The sequence below is a fragment of the Epinephelus lanceolatus genome, chromosome 19 (genome assembly GCF_041903045.1).
Source record: "Epinephelus lanceolatus isolate andai-2023 chromosome 19, ASM4190304v1, whole genome shotgun sequence".
NCBI lineage: Eukaryota > Metazoa > Chordata > Actinopteri > Perciformes > Serranidae > Epinephelus > Epinephelus lanceolatus.
In genome coordinates this window covers 11,597,348-11,623,677 of record NC_135752.1, presented here as the reverse complement: position 1 = coordinate 11,623,677, position 26,330 = coordinate 11,597,348, and the positions used below count along the sequence as shown (strand labels likewise).

Sequence of the window (26,330 nt, the reverse complement as noted above, 5' to 3'; positions counted from 1 at the left end):
TTTTTCTCTGCTCCTGTGGCAGCTCAACTCCTCTCCTCACCATGGATGTATAAAGAGAACTTTGTTGCTGTTGCTATCTTGTGTTTGACAAAGAATTGATGACAAGAGACTTGGTGTGGTAGAGAAATATCCCGAGCTAAATGACCCACAGTCCCGTCATTATTAAGACAATGGCCATAAAGATAATGCCTTGCGAGTCATAGCTGTGAAGATTGGCTCTTCAGGTGAGAAATCAACTTTAATTAGTGGCTCTCCACGCATGATTTTAAGCTAACGTAGAGGTGGGAGAGGTACAGATCTTTCAGTAAAAGTAGTGATAACATGGTCGTTGTCTTAACGAGCTGCAGTTTGACACATTCGGTGTGTGCTAGGGGCGGCACTTGACGAGCTGAACTACATGTTTTGTCAGCTTACCATGTTCACCAAATTTATGGTTCGGTTGGTTGTGACACAGTTGCATCACGGTTCAGTATGTTTTTGATACAGCAAAAAAGTAGAAATGCAAGACAAAGTTCCTTGATTTCTAAGTTTTTAATTTTATGTAATTTTAATTCATTTATTTATTAAAACTAAGATCATGAATTATAATCTTTTTTCTTTTTTTTTTACTCTGAACAATGATGAAGCAATACCTGACTGACCCATCTCCTGGGTTGTTAGCAGCATATGAAACAAAGCCAGCTCCTGACAAAAATAGAAAATTTAGTTTTGTAGTTATAAAAAGATAAAAACAACTTTGTTTGTACAAAGCAATAATTACAGTCTGGCTAAAATGGGCTCATAAAAGAATATAGTAACGGGGCTTAAATGCATTAAGCATGTTCATAAAGCCTGTGTTTTCATGTCAGACTCAGGTCTTATATCCACAGCTATAAATTTACCAGTCGCCAAGGTGATTTTGCTCTGTCTGAATAACTTGCTGTAGGGATAACATTAGCATGTAGCATTTGTGTGGCCCCTTGTTTTCATCTAGTTCCACCCTATTGACACACTTGGGTGACGTCAGCGCAAATGACTTGACATAAAGTATTCCCGCTGATGTAACCTACTGTTATGTGGTAGATGCAACATACCATAGTTTTTCATTCACCACTCTTTCGCCACTGTCCTCATAATTCGCAGCAAAACTGAAGTGGCTCCAAACACCAGACCTGTAGGTTATCTGTAAGATCTTCACTCTTTCTAGTCTGATGATGGCGTTACTAACCATCTTGCAACGACATAGCTTAGCATAGCGTTCCTCCCAGTGTGCTTCAATGGAGCGGAATGTTTTGTTTTGGGGATGGGAGAGGCAGAAAGCGTGTTGCCTGTTGCATCATGCGGGCTGCCTTCAGGCTGCCTTACTGAGTGAAATGGCACTGAGAACATTATATTAAGCACAGTTCAAGCTGTATATTTTATTTTCCAAATGTAATAGGATAGTTTAGTTAGTTTTAGTATCGTTTGGTTTGTAATGCGTACTGAACACAAACGCCTTGTACTGAATGGTTTAATACAAATACATGCCTTGTTATAAAAGAACACATTTACATAGTCTAGAAAACCTGATGCCATTGATGTCATTATGGCTGCAACTAACAATTATTTCCATTTAAGTGATCAGTTGTTTGGTCTATAAAGTGTCAGGAAATTATGAAAAATGTCAATCAGTGTCACATTTAAGAATCTGGAATCAGAGAATTTTGACTTTTATTTCTTAGAAAATTATTCAAACAGAACCGGTTATCAATTGATTCATTCAGTAGCTGACAACTACTTGATTAATTGATTAGCCTATTTATTGCAGCTCTAGTTGAAATTGTAATACATGCAGAGCAAAAACGAGGGCTGATGATTCACATCATATTCAAACCATTCAGTGAGCCCTCATGCCCTGTTTGGAGGCATCTCCATCTGTTGTTTTTCTCCTCATTTAGTGAGTTTTATATAACATTTATTGAAGTGACACTTCAATCTAAAACATGACCTCCAGAGGAACGAGAGCTAGATGCCATCGAAAAATGTGGGTGCAATATTTTGTCTCTTGTCTGGCTTAACTTGTTGATATAGATGCCTACTTGCACACAGGTCTCGTGTGTGTTTGACAGAGAGCATTATTAACAAACAAATGCTGCGCCGGTCTGCAAGTGGAAAGCGTATTGATTGTTGTAAATGCTGGTCTAACAGCAGAGCAAAATGCTGTGTAAACACAGTGCAGGGCGGTAACCACGGAAAACGCTGTTAGCAAAAAGACAGGCTGCTTAATACTAGCATGAACTGGAGGCCTCTCCTGAGAGAAGTATTTGTTGTTTTAGGTTATGTCAGAAGCTTTGGTCATTATAAGGCCACTTCGCATGTTGGTTATTTCAGTAACGTGAGTGGAAACCCAGCATAAGGAGGGTATTATTCCCTGTGTGAGGATAAACACCACTTCACATGAATCTCTTAACGTGCTGTTGTTGTTGAACATGTGATTGTAGTGAAATAAAGCATTCTCTTGTAGGAACTCAGCAGGATATAGACCTTTAAAGCGCTGTTATTTGGAGTTCCAGTACATTAATTCCTGTCTTGAGCTTTCAGTACAAACATAGTCCCTTGTGATATGGACAGGTAGCCAGGCAATCAGTGTGTTAGAAGTCTGAGTGCTCTGACGCCTATATGGGCCTGAGGTTTTAGACTATATCAGATCCCAGACAGGCTATCAGATGAACTCTTTTTTACAGGATGCAGAGACAAAGCGCACTGGGTGCAGCCCAGACACACTCAGAATCCATTACTCTGCTCTGCCCTCCCCTGTACTTACTCCTAACTGAGTTTCTATTGAACCTTTCTATTGAACAGTGCGTCTAGATGTCACTGTGCTCATGGTTGTATGCAGAGATTTTGAAATACCAACGTCCAAAAACCCCAAAACAACAACAAAAAAATGTTTTACCTGATCTAAATATGTGCATTTGAAGATGTCAGGAGAGCGAAAATTTGATAACAATAGCTTTTATTGTCAGGGTGGCAGCATAAATGATCTGACAAGCAGTGTTACATAAGAGTCAGGTTAAATGTTGCAATCAGTGATGCACGCTACAGTCTGATAAAACAGAAGAGGCAAAAAAATTATGAAACATCTGTCAATGAATATTGATGTTAAAGGGAAATTCACATTATTTCATCTTTGTTTTTTCAACATTATATATTTGAATGATAGAAAAGTGGCTCAAACAGCACATAAATATAAACTAAATGTGTGTACGCAGTTTTTACAATAATGTTATATTCTTACATTATAACTTTGCCAGGTGTTTGTGTTGTTGTTAAATTGAGAATATATTGTAGGTCCCACTATAATTACCAAACAATATACAGCATGCCTCTGTGGTAGCTTGAGTTGGATCAGGTCAGTTTATGTTTGTTTTAAATATCACAGAGACATAATGCTAATCCTATCCTGAGCACAGTGCAGTATCTGCTCTTCCTCTCTCACCTATGTCACCTTCTCTCTTTCTTTTTCTCTCTGTCCTCATCTTGTCCCGTATCCCTCTTTCTAAAGCTGAGCTTTGATTGGCAGTGTGTTCATTTCTGTGTGTCTCCGTGAAGAAAGCAAACACAGGGTCAATTAATATTTATATGTAAATGTTTCCAGCCTCTGCTTGGATAATCTTACCGTGAAAATGAAAATATACAGAGGTGAAGGAGAGACTTAATTAGGCAGGATCATGATGGATGGTCACTGTTTAGTGTAGCACAACCACACAGGAGCTACTGGTCAGATGACGCTTAGGGATGAATGGCATTGGAACAATCAGTAATATTATGTAGTTACCTGTATCCCGCTGTGTCTGTATTCAGTTGCTTGCCAGGTTTCCTGGACTGGTGACATCATCGTTGAGCCACCATGTTAGGTAAAGATTTACTTTGTTGTCAACAATCATCCACTTCACACACACACACACACACACATACACACACACACACACACACACAAGCAATGACAGTGATCTAATGAGCAAGTCGCTAATCTTGATATCGTACAATAACAGCACCATCGTAAAGTAAATCAATAACTCAAGGGTGACCTCATTGGTTGCATGACTTTGCATATAGACTATGGCCTCATGTAGTTACATAAAATCCTGAATAGTGGCTGTATATCTACATCACCAGCTACCTTGGCGTTCAAATAATACAAATCTAAAATAGAAGAAATGAAAAAAATTGCAGCACACAGTGAGGGTTATTGAAAACAGTTTCACTGGTCATCTCTTCTCATTGCAGACTTACAGTTGCAGTTTTTTTTTCTTCATTTGTGCATAAAAAACCTTAGGGTAAATGCCAGAAAGATTATATATATATATATACACATACATACATATATATATATATATATATATATATATATATATATATATGTGTGTGTGTGTGTGTGTGTGTGTGTATGTATATATATATACAGTCAGGTCCATAATTATTTGGACAATGATACAGTTGTCGTCATTTTGGCTCTGTACACCACCACAATGGGTTTTAAATGAAACAATGAATACCTGCTTAAAGTGCAGACTCTCAGCTTTCATTTAAGGCTTTTTTCAAAAATGTAGTATGAACCGTGTAGGAATTACAACCATTTCTTCACACAGTCCCCCAACTTTAAGGGCTCATAAGTATTTGGACAAACTAACATAATCATCAATTAAACAGTCAGTTTTAATACTTGGTTGCAAATCCTTTACAGTCAATAACTGCCTGAAGTGTTGGACACATAGGCATCATCAGATGCTGGGTTTCTTCCCTGGTGATGCTCTGCCAGCCCTTTACTGCAGCCGTCTGCACTTCCTGCTTGTGTTTTGGGTGTTTTGCCCTCAGTTTTGGCTTCAGCAAGAGAAACGCATGCTCAGTTGGATTCAGGTCAGATGATATGACTTGGCCATTGCAGAACATTCCACTTCTTTGCCTTAAAAATGTCTTTGGTTGCTTTTGCAGCATGCTTCAGGTCAATGTCCAACTGCACTGTGAAGCATCGTCCAATGAGTTTTGAAGCATTTAGTTGAATCTGAGCAGATAATGGTGCCCCAAACACTTCAGCTTTCATCCTGCTGCTCTTCTCAGCAGTCACATCATCAATAAATACAAGAGAACCAGTTCCACTGGCAGCCATACATGGCCATGACATAACAGTACCTCCACCATGCTTCACTGATGAGGTGGTGTGCTTTGGATCATGAGCAGTTCCTTCCCTTCTTCCTTCTCTTGTCTTCCCATCATTCTGGTAGTTGATCTTTGTTTTATCTGTCCATAGTATGCTGTTCCACAACTGTACAGGCTTTTTAGATGGTTTTTGACAAACTCTAATCTAGCCTTCCATTTTTAAGGCTAACCAATGGTTTGCATCTTGTGATAAACCCTCTGTATTTATTCTAGTGAAGTCTTGTCTTGCTTACAAGAGCAGCAGGATGAAAGCTGAAGTGTTTGGGGCACCATTATCTGCTCAGATTCAACTAAATGCTTCAAAACTCATTGGACGATGCTTCACAGTGCAGATGGACATTGACCTGAAGCATATTGCAAAAGCAACCAAAGACATTTTTAAGGCAAAGAAGTGGAATGTTCTGCAATGGCCAAGTCATATCATCTGACCTGAATCCAACTGAGCATGCGTTTCTCTTGCTGAAGCCAAAACTGAGGGCAAAACACCCAAAACACAAGCAGGAAGTGCAGACGGCTGCAGTAAAGGGCTGGCAGAGCATCACCAGGGAAGAAACCCAGCATCTGATGATGCCTATGTGTCCAACACTTCAGGCAGTCATTGACTGTAAAGGATTTGCAACCAAGTATTAAAACTGACTGTTTAATTGATGATTATGTTAGTTTGTCCAAATACTTATGATCCCTTAAAGTTGGGGGACTGTGTGAAGAAATGGTTGTCATTCCTACACGGTTCATACTACATTTTTGAAAAAAGCCTTAAATGAAAGCTGAGAGTCTGCACTTTAAGCAGGTATTCATTGTTTCATTAAAAACCCATTGTGGTGGTGTACAGAGCCAAAATGATGACAACTTTATCATTGTCCAAATAATTATGGAGCTGACTTTATATATATATATATATATATATATATATATACATATATAAAAAAAATAAGTACATATATATATATATATATATATATATATATATATATATATATATATATATATATATATATATATGTACTTATTTTTTATTTGATATATTTATTTTTTATTTGATGGATAGCTATAGTGTGAAACGTGGAGAGAGAAGGGGAAATTTCATGTAGCAAAAGGCCGTGGACTGGAATCAAACCCGTAAGGACACAGTCCTTGTACATATGGCGTCTCCTCTGCCAGGAGAGTGAGTGGGCGCTTCAGTTTAATATATACTTAAAGAAAAGTTTCCACACTTGGCCTTGGTGAAAAACTTGGTATATCAAAAAGAATAGGCAGACAGAAACATTTTTTCAGTGCACCTTGATGTTGTGGTACCTGCTGCTGCTTCCTCTGTTGTAGACTAAGCTTCCATGCTGTGCTGCTGTTCGCTGGTTCTCTGGTTTGAGTCTAGACAGTGGAATACAGCCTCCAAACAGTTTTCACCTAACAGTCCAGCTCAGTTCAGTTCGTTTCACGTGAGAATGCCCATTTTTGTGTTTCCATTGTCATAAGATGTACATAGCATATTGATCCAATATTAAAAGATGGAGCTGGAAACACAGCAGTTCACTGATTGATCAAAAGAGAATCATCCCTCTTGCTCCACAAGGACTCTGTGCACAATCCCGCACAACTCTGTTCCGTGGACGATCGGGGAGGTGTGACAGTGAGAGCTGGACGAGCAGCGGTGTGGCTATTACCATCTGGTTACAACCCCGTCTACATGTAAGAGAACTCTCTGCAGTGGAAACACAAACAGATCCAGAGTGTAGGTGAATGTCCACACGGGTTACGCACAGGTTCAAAGCTTATGATACAGAAAATGTTTGGTGGAAATGCAGCGTTTGATTCGTGTTATCCTACTCTCTGTTTCTGTGGCACCTGATTAAAACACCACAAGGTACATGTGGATCAGAGGAAACAAATTAATTCATCAAAACACCACAAATGCTTTTTAGGAGACTAGGAATGAAACATCACGATGTACAGAGCTACATGTAATTCTGTTGAGTCACATGCACATTTAGAAAAACAAACCTGTGTGTCTCTTTGGGTGTAAACACTCTCATACAAGCATTTTTTCTACAGTAGTTATGCTTCCAAACATATAGACACAGTATGAACACTGCTCTTTGCGGCATCTCCTGTAATTCTGACATGTTTTTACAAAGGCTGTTCTTTATGGCTTGACCTTTTAAATTATGTATTTTACCACAGGGGCTTTATGAAGGTTGTCTATGTGTAGGAGCCACTGGAATTTTCTCGAGTCCTGTGTTTCTGCTGCGTAGCATCGGAAATACTTAGGTGGCCCAGATGAAGCCCAGAAGACCAAGAGGGTTAGATTGATTGGCGGCCAAGAGAGGAGATGGGAGATAAACACAGTGAGAGAGATAAACAGAACGGTGGAAGGGAGAGGAGAGTGGGATGGAAAGATGTGTACCAGAGTCTGAAAGAATCCTCTGAACATAAACTATACCTCCCCACCTCAGGTAAACACTGAATGAGAGAAAGACAGGACAGGAGGCAGAGCAATGGAGGATTGTCAAGGACAAAGAAGGACATTTTCCGAGAATAGACGATGTTGAGAGGGGGGAAGGGAACCAAAGAGTAGAGAGCGGAGGAGATGAGGACAGCGGGTCCTGCTTTTAATACCAACAGTTATTTGCAGAGGCTGACATGAGCCGTGTGTCAAACTGGGTGATATAGAAGTTATGAGCAGCTTTCGCACGGCAGACAGTCTTTCATTGTCATTATTACAAAGTGGCCTACAATAGGCTGTAAATTACACGTTACAGTACAATTTAATACAGTGCCATACAGATGACAGGCAGCATTATTATTCATCAATTCAGACTTTCACAGTCTCCCACCATTTCCACTGACACTAATATGCTAATATGATATGCTGAGAGAAAAAGAAAACCGTAATAGCAGAATAAAATGTATTCATTTCTGATGATGCATTCCTCTCTCTGCAGCCATTTCTCTTCACATCATGCACAATATTACTCCAGAGAATCTTGCTTTTGGCGAGCTACACTGGCTACATGTTCCAGTCCGTCTTCACAGGGAGAATATGTGCATGCTTCCTATTAGTTGTGTGAAATAGAAATGTGCACGCTACCAGCTCATTAAAATGTTTGACAGCGTTTGTAGCATTGCCAGTTTTTTCCCTCTCAGTCTGTGAGTCATAGAGACATCATCATGCAGGTTTTTGGGAACCGTGGACACAAGTTTCCATACCTTCCTGCCTCTAACGGCACATCCCACTAGAAAACCCCTGTTTCCCCTCCTCTCCGCTTACTTGACTCGCTCTCTGTTCTGCCCAGTACCCAGTCAGCCAATCCCAAAGCAGAGCTAGGTGCAAACACACTTCCTCTGCAGCGGTGCTTTAGAAAAGACTCCTAAAACTGGATTTTCATATGCAAAGCTATCCTTGAGGTGTTTGCATGTGTATTTTTTCTTTACTTTCAGGGGATTGAAATGTGCCTTTATATATGTGTGTGTGTGTGTGTGTGTGTGTGTGAGAAGGAGAAAAAAAGGAGAGAGTCCAGATCATTATCCACTTCACATTGGACAGTGGATTTGACAACAAAGCTGGCAGAATGTACAAAGGGCTGCATGCAGTTGCTAATCTGTCATTACGGCTGCTGCGTTTTCCCTGGAATGCTGGTTTTTTTTTTTGTTTTTTGTTTTTTTGTCGAAATGTACAGTGCACACACACACACGCACAGGCCAACTCACACACATGGGATTAGTGTGTAAGCCGTCCATGGAGGGCACTGTTAACAGAATGTTTTCACTCATTACACAAGCAATTGACCCTCTGTCTCGCTCGTCCTGCCAGTGTCAGGGGCTAATGTTTGTGTAGCTCGCCTGTCGCTGCTTACATCCCTCGCTAGCATATTTAGCTCTTCATCCTCTTGTCACCATGAGGCTGACTGGAACATTGGGGAAGGTTGATGGTTAATAGAAATGCAGGAGCGCTAAGGGCTGGTGTTTGACTTTGGTCCAGGCACCATGGAGCAAATCAAATATCACAGTGTTTCTTACCAAAAAACATCGATATCAATATTGTAACAACATTGTGAGGTTAATGTGGATATAATGCCTACTGTAAATAAGTGAAGGCAAATAATATAAGTCTGGTGACATCACTTTACTGTCATTAAGCTAGGAAAAGATAACATTTAATGGTATCCAAAAACTAATATCTAGTATCATATCATGATATCGCTATAATATCGATATATTGCCAAGCCCTAGTTTGACTGTATATGACTGAAGACAACTACTTTTACTTGACTTCATGACTTGTTGGAGGATAATGCACTTCAACATTATTATTAAATATTAGGAGAGCTAAATGTTATGCTAAATATCAAGCTCAATAACGTGGATCATATACACGAATCTGATGACCGCTTTGTGTGTTCTGCTATTTTATGCTGCCGCCATTACTGTGATGGCAACTGGCAGTGTCTTCTTCTGACAGTGACGGGAGCAAAGGATGGCAATCTCCCAAATGATCTTAGATAATTATCTCAGATAGACTGTCAGATGATTTTTCCGTGGTTAAAAAATAAAATAGAGCTGATGGTGTTTTGGCTTAATGACCGTGTTAACTGGTGGTTTTTGCGTCCATGTTTTCTCACAGTAACTACATAAATGGTTGGTGTAGATAATATACAAATGAGTATGTATTTAAAATTGATTTAAGTAAAACTGAAGGCTTTTACTAGGACACCTACATGTTCTGTTAATGTATTCAACAGCTTCTGTTTTAATCAGCTTAGATACATTTGGCTGTGTCACCAGTTAACACTCGTTCATTAAAGCAAAACACTGGACAACATTGCACCTGTTCTGTTTGTGATGCTGACTGAATATTTATGTGTGGTCATTGCCCGAGTTAGAGCAACTACCGTTATAATTCACAGTAACACCTCAGTTAGCTTACTACCATCAGCTACGTTAGCTAAGCAGTGATAAGTTAGCTAACGCCACTTGTTTCTCAGTCAGTTTTTTTCCAATCTTTTTTTAGTTTTGACTGTTGATGGAGCAGCTGAGGCCTACACAGATTCTTTTATATGTTTTAGTTTTATTTAGTTTATAAAGGACAATATGCCCTTACATTACTCATTCATAAGAATAAAAGATGTGTGCGCCAGATTTAGCAGAGAAGCTAATTGTTGTTGTTGTTGTTGTTGTTAAGGTGCTTGATTGTGATTTGTTGAACCGCGTTTAAAGCCATTATAAAATACTCCATACACACAGCATAAAAGCATTATTACTGCTCCAATTAACCGTTGTTTCAAATTGTCAGATTTTATTGTGAATTTTGATTTACTGTGTAGGCTAAGGATAGATAAGTAGCTGAAACTGATAGACAGGACAGAGGTGGAGGAAATGAGAAAGGAAATGCGCTGAAATAACCACAGGAGAAACTGAGAAACTGGGATAGTCAAGAATCAAAGCCAGGACCGTTAAACAGACTATTGTTGGCTATTGATTTTAAAATGATCACCCAAATGGAGCTAAACCAGGCTCTGTCAGTTTTATACCACAATGAAAAATGGGAAAGGTGAACCCTATGGTTTCCACAGTTATATTGTCATTAATCAATGCACAAAGAAAAAAGAGCCAATAGGGATTTATGTTTGAGCAACCAGAAAACCTGCTGTGTCCTGTCGCTTCGTTTGAGAAATACCGGTCGTTGCTGTTGCCCAGTCCATCAGCCTTTTGTCTCCATCCATAGCAGACAAACTACATCATGGCAAGACGTGGAGCCTGTTGAGGCTTAGCCATTCTAAAATCACTAGCCCCCCGTAGCTTATTGCTTAATTATACACTTCAAGGGTAGTTTGCATTCAAACATGTGAATATTGTAGAGAGATGCCACCAGAGTAATGGCGACTTGTTTACTTCTGGTACCTCTCCAGATTCCTCAAATGGTCACGGACAAATATGCACTGCACGGAGACACAAATTTGCTCTTTCCTGATGACAGCCATTCACTAACTCTTCTAAAAACACAGAAAGTAGGGCGACATCTAACACAGCAAACATTGGAAAGCTCTTCACTTTGTCTCCTAATCTTCTCTGGCTAGAAAATGGCCAACAATAGGGCTTCAGGGTTGTCTTTGTCAGAGTATTGAACACTTTCTAAAGTGCACTCTGAGCTCCTGTCACAGTGCAGTGGAGAGAAGCTGACAGGCCTGCGAGTTTGTGTGGCGCGTTTTTGTTAAATGAAGCTCCACAAAACAGATAGTGAGTGGTTTATCACAGTGAAGCATTATCACATCATGGAAACTGTCTAAGCTTGACCATTAATGATAATCAATGATATGAATTGCTTCCTATTTATAGTGGTTCCACTGCATCTGTTTGCAGCGCAGCTTGACTCAAAATCCTTCATGGCCTTTTCATTCACCCATTGATGTTTCAAGTTGTAAATGAGAAGTCACAAAGCATCCATTAGCAAGTGAGCTCAGAAGTGGGTTGCGTGAACATGTGTTTGTATAGTGTGCAAGCTTGTCGTGTCGAGGACTCGCTGACTTTGAGGCAAGTGGAGCATCCTCTCTTCGTCATCCTCTCACTCTCTTCCTTCACACTCACCATGAACGCTCGCTAATACGCGCAGTGCATATGCTCCCTCTCTCTCACTTCCTCTCCTCAGACTCTGCAGGGTGACTCAGTTCTCTCCCTCTTCCTCTTTCTCTCCTTTTGTCACTCTTAGATCTCATCTGATGCCAAGGCTGAAGGAGTCTCGCTCCCATGAGTCATTGCTCAGCCCCAGTAGCGCTGTGGAAGCCCTGGACCTAAGTATGGAGGACGAGGTTGTCATCAAGCCTGTGCACAGCAGCATCCTCGGGCAGGACTACTGCTTTGAGGTGAGTGGGCACACACACACACAAGCATATACACAAATGCATTTACAGTATAGAACACAAAAATACTACAGAGCATTCCCACTCCCAGTCCTGCTTCATTGAAGTGTCCACACACAGCCATACATCTGGTGTTGCTGTAGACTTGCAAAGTAGGAGGAATTATTTCAGGCATCAGAGACAGAAGTTCTGTTCTTCTTCTGCACAGAAAATGTTTGGTGATCTGCCACATCCTCAGTACAACACAAAAGCAACTACATAAGAAGATCTTTGCTTCTTTGGGCAAAAGTGAAAATCTTTGAGCTCTGCCCACGTTGCATTTTTGTAAGAACCATCCAATCACCATGCCTTAAGCTGCACTAATCAATAGTTATATATTCACCATGGGTCAAATGACAATGTTTAATGTGTAAGCCGGACTCAGACTACAGGAGATTTGGGTTGATTTATCCCCAAATCACCCCTCTCCACAGTCGGAGGGAAATTCTGGTGTGGGATCTTGATCAGAACCAGTGTTTGGCTCAGATCATCTAGTAATAGATCCAGTCTTAAACCACCCACACTCATCATCGAGCTGCCTCGATAATTTCAAACATGTTTAATACAGGGTTTCCCACATACTCATTTATTTGTGGTGACCCGCCAAGATACCAACATTTGCCACCACATATTGATTTTCTAGTTTTGGAGCTGGACTCTTAATTTGGACCACTGTTGGAATATATATGCTATTCAGTTATTCAGAGCTCCACACTCCCGGAGCGCAGAGCATAGTCTGGACACAGACGGAGCCAGGCACAGTGACAGCGAAACCTAACTGTTCATTAATTCATACTGAAATAGAACGCTCTATTTCTTAGAACAACAGAGCTCTCATGGTCCAGCACTGGGTCTAAACGTTTGCTTTCACTCACCTCTGCAACAGCTGTTCCTCTAATCTAATCCAATTCCTAATCCATTCGTCTGATCTCATCAGCTCTGATTGGTCTCACCAAAAACTGATTAACTGATCAGTTGTCTGTCCCATGACTCAAACTCAACAAACAGCTACTGAGGGAAAAGACAGAGCTGCAAGAACCTCCACATTTAGAGAGGGGACACAAAAACAGACACACCCCTGTCTACAGCCACCACCACACAGATTATAATTCTGTAGACTCACAAGTCAGTCTTTAGATGCTTTGCTTAACTAAAGATTGATGACTTTCTCCCTAGAAATTTTGTGTAGTAAATCTGCAGGGCGGTCCTTCGGTGGCTCGCTGAACTCTTGTGCTCGTAAACATAGTCCCACTAGAAACACGTGTAGCAGTACAAAATGGCTCAAGTCGCTGTAAGTCCTTCATTTCCACAATCTTGTGGACTGAGCACATGTTTGATAAAACGTAGTTAAATATCTCGGCATCCATTTTCAAGCTCTCTGTGTGTTTGTGTCCTTGCAGACGAGAAAAGGGGGAGCGCACATTTCCAGGAGGGCGTGTCCTTTTCAAAAATGCAAGAGGCGTTGCTTTGTTGCCGGCCGTTTTCTCTGGTGTGTTAAACACACTTTAGAAAGGAGTGTCCCCAGACTATCAGAAGGCCGAGATCTCTGATTGTCTGGTGGCGAGACTAATAATTCTGTGGAAAACACTGTGATATTTAAGATCTGGATAGTTATAGTTACGATTACATCAGTAGGGAGCAGCTGACGTTGTTGCCAAGCAACAGAAAACATTCTAGCCCTTGTGGCTAATGTCAGCTACCATGCTACTGTAGCATGCTACTAGCATTGTTAACATTACAGCAAGTTGTCGGCCCCCCGTCAGTCTCCACTATGTTTACATCTGCTTGCCCATGAGGATCACATGAGTGGCCCCTTCTGGCATGATAATCTTAATAATATCCTGGAGTGTTTGTTGCGCCATTATTTTCAAATCTTGTAGTGTGTGCATGTTTGAGATTACAGAGGAGAACATGTGTGAAGTTTCTCTGTATGTGCTGGATGCCACTTGATTTTAAAAATTAATTAGGATTTTAAAACTCTTGTAGTCTGAGCCTGGCTTAAGGGATCAATCATAGTGATGAATCCTACAGAGAATTATCACCAAACTCTGCAGTTCCCCTGAACGCGACATGGACCATTTTAGCCCCTTCAAGCTCATTGTTTTGTTTTTTGCAATTTTAATGTTTCGGTTCACTGTCACGGCTCTCATCAAACTAGTTTCCAGCTGCAGGAGGAGGCTGCTTTCCGATAAAAAGCTTTGATAAACCCACTGTGCACGACAAGCGCAGCACTAAACAGCAGAAGTTAACAACAAGCTAGTAAGAGAGTGATGACCCTAAATAAATGCTTATGTATGTGTAATTAAGCAACTGTTTACCAACACTTTAACTACAACATCTAAAGAAGGCGATAATAAGTCAGTGTTGTGTTTACAGCTTGGTCTGCTGCTACTGTTAAGTCATGTTGTACGTGCCGCATATGCCTAACAGAAGCTAAAGATTATGCTCCGTGGAAGCCTGCTAAAACATTCAGTGTGCAGTTTTAATCAGCTTTCTTTCCAGTTCTGGGTCAACTGAAGCTATGACGCTGTTTTTTGTTCCCAATTACAACAAACCATTGTGAGTTTGCTACAACTCTGATTTGCACCTCTAAGTTGCGTTTTCTCCAAAGCAACAAGGGCAACAATTAATTTCATTATTGATTATTCTGTTCAATCAACAGTTTGATCTCAAAAAAATTGAATATAGTGGAATATTGCTTTTTAAATCATTACAAGAAAACTGAAATGTAAATTAACAGCTGGAAAAGATACTTTGAGATCCAGCGGCTCCTCTCACTTAATATCTCTGTTGCATCTTCAGTTCTTGATGAGCTGCTGATGACCAATTATAGCCAAAAGTTCACATGCAGATGGCTCTTCTGTATTAAAAAAAATACAGAAGCAAGTGGCAGCGGCTACATTTTTCTGCTTGTAGAAAATAAATGGAAGTACAGCGATAATTTATTTTACTCACTGGCTGTGTGAAAACTGATGTATCGTCATGATCATCAGCAGGCTGGAGTCGTTTCTAACAAATTGCCTCTAATTACTGTAAGATCACATATGCACATATATGCATACATGGAGCCTGTGCCTCAGGGTGAGAGAATTACTGAATACTTTCAGTCTTACACTGTGTACCATAGAGACCAGAAATCTCCACTAATCTTTATTATCCTGCTCATTACATCATTCTGTTGCCTTTTTTTTTCACGCTTTTCTGCGCTCTCTGTTCTCTCTCCGTCCCACTGTGCATTTTTTAATTATCCAGTCATCATCCAGCCTGCCAAGCAGCCATTTCTCTCTGCTCTGTCCATTCACACCATTCAGTCATCCCTCAACATTGCCAAGTCATCCTCACTCTCCTCATAGTCACTATTGTGTATGTGTGCATATTTTCGATAAGCTTCTTTGGCGTCAGAGACAAAGTAGCATTTTAGAACTAAGTTTAGCAAGACATTCTGTTCCAGTTCTTCTTTGTCATTGTTGTGACGTTTGATCATTAAAGCATTCATTTTTCCTTCTCTCTCTCTCTGTGGCGACGGTAGGTCACCACCTCCACAGGAAGCAAATGTTTTTCCTGCCGTTCATCAGCCGAGAGAGACAAATGGATGGAGAATCTGAGGAGAGCAGTGCAGCCAAACAAGGTAAATACGCAATAGGTGGGACGAGGCTGCGTGCAGCAATCAACGCTAATGTACAAGTGTCCCAATTTCAAACCACACTTTGCAACACTGATGATTATAAAGACAGTGAGCCACGAGTTGTTGACATTGTGTCTTAACTCACACCACAATGCAATTCCGACGTGTTCACATCCAGCTGTGCCCTTCCTGCACCTCGAGATCAGAGGACAAAGAGGTTGAAACGCGGAACACCAAGACTCCCAAAGTGCTTCTCTCCTGAGCACTGATACCATCTGTAATCTTGACAAACACAGCTGTGGCGGAGGGAGAGTGGCGAACACATCAAGCCAAGAAAACAGTCCTCATTTCAGAGCGTCTTTGCTCCTTCATCTGTCATTATTTAGTAAATTACTCACTAATTAGAACTTTAGAAGAAAGTTCTCTAGTAACGTTGGAGTCCTCCTTCTCCTCGGCTCTTTTTGGCAAGGAGGTGTTATTTCTGTCTCCCTCTCTGTCACTGCTTTGCGTTTTTAATTATTCCGTGATTTTGAGAGATTAGATGCAGCGCAATGTTTTTTTTGGCAAACATGAGAAGTGGAGTCAGATACTGCAAATCTGTGGAACTAGAGAAGGAAGTCTCTGGAGTTGTATTAAATGGATCAAACAGATTTTACACTTAAACCGCTCGTACTACGACTCACAGAGTAGACCCAAGATTAAGGTAACACATCAATGTGAACCAAGTGTGCAAACACCATTTATCAAGCCAGCAAGATAAATTCAATTAGATAGATCACTTTACAAGTTATTTATTTTGTTACTAAGAACATATTTTGCTCCTAAAATAAAAAGAGAGTGCATTGTGCAGGACTCACGCAAGACCTAACTTGTTTAAGTGGTTTACAGGTTAGTATTTGTTCCCATGACCTCACCCTAAAGTCTTTTTTTTTTTCCATCGCTAGTGTTTGGGAGGAGTGCTCTTAGCTTAAAAATATGGAATAACAAAGAAAATAAAAATATATTCACCTCTGCCAGAGGTGTTATCAATGTAAATGAAATTAGGTGGTCTAAATGCTAAACCTGCACAACTCAGCTCCTGTATAAGAGGATAATTATAGGTAATTATGATAATAGGCAATTTACCAGGGTATCATCTTTGCGGGCTGGTGTTTGAGAGCAAATACAGTTCCGTGTGACATAACACAAAGTTTAATTTCTAATTGAGGGTACAGAGCACCTTGATTTACAATAGGGAGTCATTTTGTTGTGTCAACAGAGGGGAATTTGAAAAATAACACTACTGACATAGCATTATTTAACACTGATCGCATGTGACAACAAGACTGAAATCTAGCTCTTAATCTTCAGGAATTATACTGAGCTGAGGAACAATACTGCAAAGGGTTGAGACATGCAGTACAGGAGTCAGCATTAAGAAAGTTAACTGTTTTTTCTCTTTTCAGTTGAAAAGTGGAGTTAATTTGCAAAAAATATTTCTAAAGTGAGTAAAACCACTGGTTTAATTGATATTCCTTTGAGTGCATAATTATAATTTTATGAAAATGTAAAAACCTTGAGATATCTTCTCAAAACCACCAGCACCAATTTGACTGATATTCCCTGGTTTGCGCACACAAAAAAAACATGATCTAGGAAAATAAATAAAACCAGAGATAGCTGTTTTTGCAAATGAGCCCTAAAAGAGAACTCTTCTACTTTCTGTAAGAAGGATATGATGAGACATAATCCTCGTGATTGGCACATCGCCTCTATATGTATACTAATGCCTCGCCTTTTAGCTCCTACTTAAAAGAACAGTGTGTAAGATTTAGGGGGATTTAGTGGCATCTAGTGGTGAGGATTGCAGATTGTAACCAGCTGAAACTTCTCCTGGTAAGAATTCCTTCAATGTTCATTGTTGAGGAAGTTTTTAGCTGGAACTGAATTATCCACAGAGGTCTCTTTTTCTCCAAAAGAAATGGACCAGGTGAATACTACCAGTAAAAACACTGGATAAAGCAGTTTCACATTGCAAATTAGTGTTTTTCCTATGCTGTGTGGTTTGTCAGAGATGATCCGCTAGCCTAGCACCAGCTAATGTGTGCTCACCTTTTTTCTCTGATGACTTAATATCCAGACATTCAGGTGGTTTTTACACAATAAAGCAGTTTCATGTTAAATAATCTGTGTTTTTCTAATGCTGCTTGTCACAGACAGGCTGCTAACTACAGTGGCTGACACGAAAACGAGCCAGTGTTTGGTGGTTCATTCTGGGCTACAATAGAAACATGGCAATATCCATAAACAGGGACCCTCTCCCTATGTAGATATAAACGGCTCATGGCTAAGGTAACAATAACACAAGGATTCTTATTTCCAGATAATTATTCACTAAAGAAACCCTACTTATTATATTATATTCTGTTTCTTCTCCTAAATCTTACTTACAAGATAGGGACTTTTTTGTGTCAGTTGGTAACCATGAATCTGAGCGAACTACGATCACATGTGGGGTTCTCAAGGGTCCATTCTCGGACCACTTCTATTCAACATCTATATGCTACCCCTAGCCCAGATTATGGAACATCATAACATCTCCTATCATATGTATGCCGACAACACACAACTCTATATCTCATTGTCATCACACAACTACAGTCCCTTACTCTCATTGAGTAACTGTATTCATCAAATTAATGACTGGATGTGCCAGAATTTTCTCCAGCTAAATCCAGAAAAGACAGAGGTATTAATTTTTGGCCCTAGAAATGAAAGGGCAAAGATCAGCGCCCACCTTGGCTCTATGTCATTGACAGCTACAAATCAAGCCAGAAATCTTGGTGTTATTATTGACTCAGACCTGAACTTCAACAGCCATTTAAAGTTTATTACTAAATCTGCCTATTACCACCTGAAAAATATAGCTAAAATTAAGGGGTTTCTGTCTAAGCAAGACATGGAAAAACTTATTCATGCATTCATTTTTAGTAGGTTGGATTATTGCAATGGCTTATTTACAGGCCTTAAAAAAAATCAATCAGACAGCTGCAACTGATTCAGGACGCTGCCGCCAGAGTCCTTACAAACACCAGGAAACTGGACCATATTACACCGGTCATTAAATCGCTACACTGGCTTCCTGTGAGTCAAAGAATAGATTTTAAAATCTTACTGCTGGTCTACAAAGCCCTAAATGGTCTCGGACCAAAATACATGCTTGATCTACTGGTTCCCTACGAAGCATCCAGACCCCTTAGGTCATCTGGAACAGGTTTGTTGTGTGTTCCAAGAACAAGAACCAAGCAAGGTGAGGCAGCATTCAGTTATTATGCTCCTCACCTGTGGAACAAACTTCCTGTAGATCTGAGGTCTGCTCAAACTGTCAGCTCCTTTAAATCAGGGCTAAAAACACTATTGTTTACTGAAGCGTACTCTTAGATTAAATACTTACCTGCTGTATTCTACTGCCCGTACTTTTTAACTACACACTGCTGATTTATGCTTTTTATTATTCTACTTCTTTTCTTATCCTGACTGTTCAATGTATTGAGCCTGTTTTTATTTTATGTCACTGTGTTTTATTATTATCACTATCATTCTCAATTTCTATTTCCCTTTTTAATCGACTGTTTTTATTGTTTTAAATTGTGTCTTGTTGCTTTTAATGTCTCTGTAAAGCACTTTGAATTACCTTGTGTTGAATTGTGCTATACAAATAAACTTGCCTTGCCTTGCCTTGCCTTGCCTTGCCTTGCCTTGCCTAAATCCAACACTCTGGACCTTTGATGCAGACAGACCTTGAATGAACACAGACACATTAAAGATAAGATTAAATGTTTTTCAGAGTTGAGAAACACCTGATACTGGGATGAATTTAAAGCCTCAGAAACATAAAGTGGATGAATTGAATTTCATTACACAATTACATGAGGTTGTGTTAATGTCGCAACATATGAAAAGCATCCAGATCCAGAGCTTTCATAGCCACCGGTATGTCAAACATTCAATAGCATCCTTGTGATTACGAGAGGCTCTGGTATGTCTCTCTCTAATAATGTAATTATTACCTCTCTTCTCCTCTCTTCTTCTTCAGAGGTAGTTTTCAAGGCAATCTGAATAATGGGCCAAAAATATGCCCCGCTCTTGGCAAAATCAATTGATGACATAAGAATGGGTTAGCACTCTGTGAAATAATGTAGGAGTGAGAGTTCTTAGCTCTTTAAAAGGCTGAAGACGCAGGAGAGAAAAGATTTTAAATTGCCACCATGGAATGATTGAAGTACTGCCTGAAATGTTTTTGTCATTTAAAATGGAGAAACTTCAAAATTAGAGTTTGAGGCTGGCTCCTGTTTGGGTCTTATCCGTTTAATTCTGCAGTGATTTGATTTGTTTTGTTCATTAGTTTACTAGATTAGCTTTTAGGTTGGTTATTTTTATCCAGTCCTCCTGCTGAGGCTGTCACTTTGAACTCTGTTTTTTGTCTTGAAATTTCCAGTGGTGATGTTGTTGGCGAGACTTGTTCTAAAAGATCTTACTAAACCACTTCCTGTTGTTTTCTTCAGGACAACAGTCGTCGGGTGGAGAACCTGCTGAGGCTGTGGATCATCGAGGCCAAGGACCTGCCGGCCAAGAAGAAATACTTCTGCGAGCTTTGCCTGGATGACTCACTCTACGCCCGCACCACCTGTAAACTCAAGACTGACAACGTCTTCTGGGGAGAGCACTTTGAGTTCAACAACCTGCCTGCTGTCAAGAGCATCACAGCCCACCTCTACAAAGACACGGACAAGAAGAAAAAGAAAGATAAAAACAATTACATCGGACTTGTCAACATCCCCGTGGCAGCAGTTACCGGCCGGCAGTTTATGGAGAAGTGGTATCCAGTCAGCATGCCCAACCCTCCTAAGGGCAAGACATCTGGGCCTATGATTAGGATCAAGGCCCGCTATCAGAGTATGAACATCCTTCCCATGGAGATGTACAAGGAGTTTGCAGAGTACACCACCAACAACTACATGCTGCTATGCTCGGTGCTTGAGCCCGGGATTAGCGTCAAGAACAAGGAGGAGATGGCGTGTGCGCTGGTCCACATTCTACAGAGCACCGGCAAGGCGAAGGTTAGTACCAATAATAGGATTTATTTCCATTTCCCCTACGTTTGTACTCTCCATGAAGACATAATGGATAACAAAAGCAGAATATCAGACCATTTTCTTGCCATGTCTGACAAGGCATTATGAAGCACACAGAGGTTAAGTGCTCCTCCGGTGCCCGCTCATCCTATGAACTATTGACCCCCCACAGCTGTAATACAGAGCAGACAAAGAGCAGACAGACAGGTGATTTCCTCTTGCTGAACCAGCCTGTATTACATTTTTAACTCAAGCTAATCCCTTACATGTATCCCCCACAGTGCTTCACGGCATACCGATGCAGGACAGAAGCACAATATATCCACCGCTGTCTGCAGCACCGCAAGCACGGGGAGATTAGTCTACCACAGTAGGAGCTAAGTCTCCCATGACAGCGGGCCGTTGGACTCAGATAATCTCCCATCCATCCAAAATGGCTGTATTTCATTTTACTCCGACAGCACAGCATTTGTTTTTTTAGTGTGGTGAGACAAGCGTTGGCATTTTGACCCGTCAGTGTGTGAGACATGATGAGGGAAAGCAACCTTATTGGCTGCTGATGAAGTGAGGATGTGAAGAAGCTTAGAGCTAAAGTGATGAGTCAGTTGTTTAAAATAAACCAGCAAACCTTTTGATAGCAGGTTAATTGAGGTGCATGAACAACCAACATTCACAGGCTCCAGCCTCTCGGATGTAGCTGCTTTTCGCTGCTTTACATGATTGTAAGTTAAATGTCTTTGAGTTTCTGTCTATTGGTCGGACAAAGGAAGACATTTGAAGATTTTAAATTTGTTCTGGGAATTTATATTGGGCCTTTATGTTTTTTTTTGTTTGTGTTTTTTAATATTTCCAGCCCTTTTATAGCAAGGCCATCCCCCCAGACGAAAATTAAGCAAGTACAGCTCTACAGTACTCAATAGACTGTGTCAAACATGCAAACATAAAGATTCTGAATTGGTCCCTTTGTATTTCCTGTGGACAGCCACTCACTCACACACACACACACACACACACACACACACACACACACACAGTGACAGGGCTAACTGTTAGCATCTAATGTTAACTAACAGTTATTAACAGGTTTAACAATGGATTTGATCGTTTTGGTGCGGTGTTTAGGGGTTCGGTGTCAGATGCTAATCACTGCTGCAGGGTTTCTGCCCAAGCAGCCAGATATGGTGAGAATGGATGAGATCACATTGTGCTGTGTTAGCCCTTGCTGACTGGAGCAGGAGGGGAGCCTCTCACGGGTCCTTCAGTGCTCCATCAAACGGCATCAAGAGCTGATTGCCGGCAACACCCCCCCCCCCCCCCCCCCAACCCCCTACCATTACAACTAGATTCTAACTGTGTGGGAAACACTGAATGCTCATAATACACTCTGAATCCGAGATAACGTCACAACTATTGTTGCTATTTTTACTGGCCCCTGCAATTTCATTGCCAAAAAAAACCCCACCTATAAACATTATATCGTAAAATAGTGCATTTCAGGTGGAAGCAATCCCAAAAACAGCCTGCAGAATCCTGGAGGGACTCGTATGTGTATGACATCAGCTGACAGGAATTAAACATCGATGCAAGCTGTTGCCTAGCAATGCAATTCCAGTGAAACATTTATATAAATATGCATTAAATGACAGCTACTACTGTCCACATTAATTACACATGCAGCGCAACATTAATGATTGACACTTTACTCAGACTTGATGTGGGCAATATTAAAGATACAAAAACTATCACCATCAACAGTGATGTAGCCTACTGAACATTGCATTCTAGTTTTCCACTTTTTAATACATTTTAAAGTAATAAAATAAGAGACAGTACAGTTTTTGGCATTGACTGTACCTTCTCACAGCTTCTGCTGGGGTACGGAGACACCACTTGCATAAACCAAATGCAGAGCTGCAGTACATCATAACAATAAATGATTAACTGATTAATTGAGAAAACTATGAAATAAGTTTGACATTATTGAGGGATTTAACTCCAAAGCATTTCCTGTGAAAAAAAGATATATTTTTTGTCAGTAATTAGGCATGTTGTTGTCCTTTTAATGTCTGAAATAACTGAACATCGCTCCAGGCTCCTTTCTTAACTACAGCATCAACTTCTTCGTCTTCTCTGCCTCGTCAGTTGCCCGCGACAGCTTGTGCCTCAATTTAGTTTTCTTGACAGTATCTCATAAACAGAGCTTTGAAACTTTCTTTGACTTTATCACAGCTCAGCGGCGTGATAAATGATCAGCGCTTAAGAAGTGATGTCTATCCACGCTGTACCGCCAGTCAGCCGGTTTAGGTTCGGGACATGATAGCTGCTGACTGATGGGGGGAGAAGGCCTCTACTGGTCCCTGGAGAGATGGCCACATCCTTAATTACCAACAATTAATCCCCACCCTCTGAGCAAAGCACTCACATTTTTACTTCGCTCTCACCTCCCGGTCTCTCTTCCTAGATGGTTTTCTCCTAGCTAGAGGATGAGCTGCTCGTAAAGCAGCACTAGAGATGATACTTCAAGGTTGCTCATTGCGAGAGAGAGCCTCATATACATGTACCCTCACTACATGTGTGTTCAAGAAAAACAAACCAAAAAAAGTCCTTTTAATTTTATCTCTGCAGAGCTGTAAGCACAGAGAAAAGCTGCTGTTGCCTTTTGAAGAACAGGCAATCAGGAGCTTTTGGACTGACTTAAACAGGAAAAAATTAATGAAAGCTGCTTTGTGTCAGTGCTGTTAGCTACTGCAGCTTCTTTTCTGAAAAGACTTTCATCGCTCAACACATTGTGAAGTGGTCTGACATATTTAAGTAGTGCACATACACTTAAGTACATGTTTTTCCTTTAGCCTTGATGGATAGAGCAGTCAAGTCATGCCCAAGGGAGAAAGAAACCGCTTATCCTAAAATATTCCCAAGGCCTAATTAGGATATCTGCTGCTGCACGCATGCTTTATATACACATAACTTGGCCTGTGTTGCATGGTTTGCTCATTTACAATACAATGATGGAGTACTTTTTTCATGTACTGCCAACTTGGGTGCGGTCTCTGCTAACAGTGGTGGGTTTATATTTAGGAGTGGAGCGCATTTATTTGAGCAGAGCTAAACTCTGGAAAATCCCGTAAGCTTGTTTTTTATTGTTTAATACAGCCTTTGGTTGTTTGTCTCCCTTCCCTGGAATTGTTGTGTAGTCTTCCAACTATGCAGTCTCAAGTCAAATTCATGAGTCAGTATCTAATTCTGTGAGCACCACAGTGGATTTCTATAGTTCACACGGAGACTTTGCGTTGCTGTTGCATGAGACAGTCACAAAAGAGCACGAGCAGCCTCTCTTACACCCAGCAGGGGTGAACGGGAGGTGAACGTTTCTTTTTCGGAGATGCTGCAGTGACTTTGTAGTTCTGAAAGTTCTGCTGCTGATGTGGATCGTGTTTAATCAGCTGTGCACAGGTGGGAAACAGCTTCTAATTGCAGCTGGCTATTGTTACAAGATGCAGATTGCGGGTCGTAACGGGCATTAGTATGCAACACCTTCCAGACTTCTGTTTCTTCCTGTGTCATCTTATCACCCATCACCGGATAATTACACCCCCGAATATTCTGCTCCGTTGCACGCTCGCTCCTTCTCTCTTGTTCTCTCCCTACTTTTCTGTCTTTTTTCTCCCTTCATCTCTCTTTCATGCTTCATTGCGTCTGGAGGCCAGAGCTCTCTGGAGGGGTGTCATTAGGGATGCTGTATTGATGTCTGGATGCATTGGCGAGCGCGACGGGCACGCCCTGCGTTGCGCCACAGATGCTAACTTTATACGCACACACCTACATGTATATCACAAGACATTAGCAGCTGGTTGCAGGTCATTTATTCAATGTTATGCATGAGCAAGTAGGCCCACTGTTGTATTAAAGTAAATGTGGCTTTAGATAGCACAAGAAGCAGTTGAAATGTACATTGGGGCTGTGGCTTGAAGAAAAACATTTAAGTTTTTCTATTTCAACTGATTTGATTTGATTTTGAAGCCGTAAATCCAGACAAAAACTCAATGAGGAATCCAATCATAGCGTTCCTGCTGATTCCTGTGCTGTAAGGTCACGACACCAGTCCGTCTCCTCCCCTGTGGGACATGCTGTTATGTCTGCACACCCAAACAGCACTATTAGAAGCTCCACAGCAACAATAACAAAACCCACTGCCGTGTTGGAATTGCCTGAAGAAGTTCACCTTTCTTTCATCTGAAAATATCCACTCCTGGCATGAATCCTCTGCGTTATTGATCTCGTCTCCTCGACGCCTCGGCCCTTCGGGAAGATTATGTTCTAATTTTGTTGCTGCTCCTCTCAGCCGCGCCAAATGTTGGAAGTGACGATAAGGAGGATTTATCCTTATGATAACTGGCCAGAGGAGAGTGGCGTTCTGGTTATTATGCCATTGCATTTTTATGTTACTGCTCCTCAAGGTAAACTAACAGCCCTGCTTAAGAGGGCGAAATATGTGAGTCTCTACATCCTCTGTGGTGAATTGCCGTCAGCCCCACAGCACAGCTCAGGTTATGTTCAGCACAAGCATCTTATTAATGCAGTCGGCGCTGTCATCAGTGGGCAGTGATGCTCATCACCGCATCTGTGGCGCGCAGGCACAGTTTGTCGTACGTTCATAATATGATGTGACAAATGATTTACTAACATGACATGAAGGGCTGTGGTACTTCTGTATTCCTCTGGGCTTTTTTCAACGTGGCTTTGAATGATTCAGTTGTCCCCTGAGAGGGCCACTGAGCTTTTATAACACGCTAGCCGCTTGTCAATACCCTCCACATTAACAGGGAAGTTGTCACTATTATTTTTGATTTTGACAATTAACCTGCAAATGGTTCTTGCTTCTACAATATATGCTGTCATTTCTCTTTTCTGTTTCTTCTGTATATGGCACTGCTATGTCTGGGACATCAGACACTGTAATAGCTGTAATCTTATCATTTACCACATAAAAGGTGAAGCCTCTTATGATGGATGGATGGATGTTGGAGGAGACAGAAGAACAGTGTGTGAAGTGCGGTTGAGAAAAAGGCACATTCAAAACAGGAGATGTTAGTCAGTCCGTTCACTGTATATAAAGACGGATTTCCACTTAAGTGAACTGTAAAAAAAAAAAAAAAAAAAAAAAAAGAAGCCAAAATAACCAGGATACAGCAGCTGCCATCTTGCGCAGGTGACATCATTTGGAGCCAAAGTCTTTGCAGTTGGCAGTTGGGATCTCCACAGTATAGAGTTCCCACCTACTCACCCACCATCGGACCAGTCGCAAGCAGCGCCGTTGATAGTGAGCTCACTGATTAGCAGACATAGCTATCAATCATGATATCAGACCCCCTTTTCATAGCATCAACTAACTGATTAAAACCAAACAACTACTTAACCATACATCAGCGTGAGAACAGAAACCATGCTTGTTCTGGTAGACGTGCTCTAGTGTGACCCATGTCCCATCCACTAACATGGAGGGGGTGGGGTTTGCTACCGACC

The 26,330-nt window shown here is 40.9% G+C and overlaps 1 protein-coding gene across 13 annotated transcripts in view; it reads left to right on the top strand.

Annotated features, from left to right (window-relative positions):
• dab2ipb (DAB2 interacting protein b) overlaps positions 1 to 26,330 on the top strand; it is a 248,691-nt gene that overhangs the window by 186,565 nt on the left and 35,796 nt on the right. For all 13 annotated transcript variants that reach the window (XM_033647462.2, XM_033647470.2, XM_033647467.2 and 10 more), the window contains 3 exons: positions 11,879 to 12,032; positions 15,598 to 15,696; positions 20,238 to 20,792. In XM_033647462.2, coding sequence (XP_033503353.2) covers positions 11,879 to 12,032; positions 15,598 to 15,696; positions 20,238 to 20,792 — 808 coding nt within the window. The remainder of the gene's footprint in view (positions 1 to 11,878; positions 12,033 to 15,597; positions 15,697 to 20,237; positions 20,793 to 26,330) is intronic.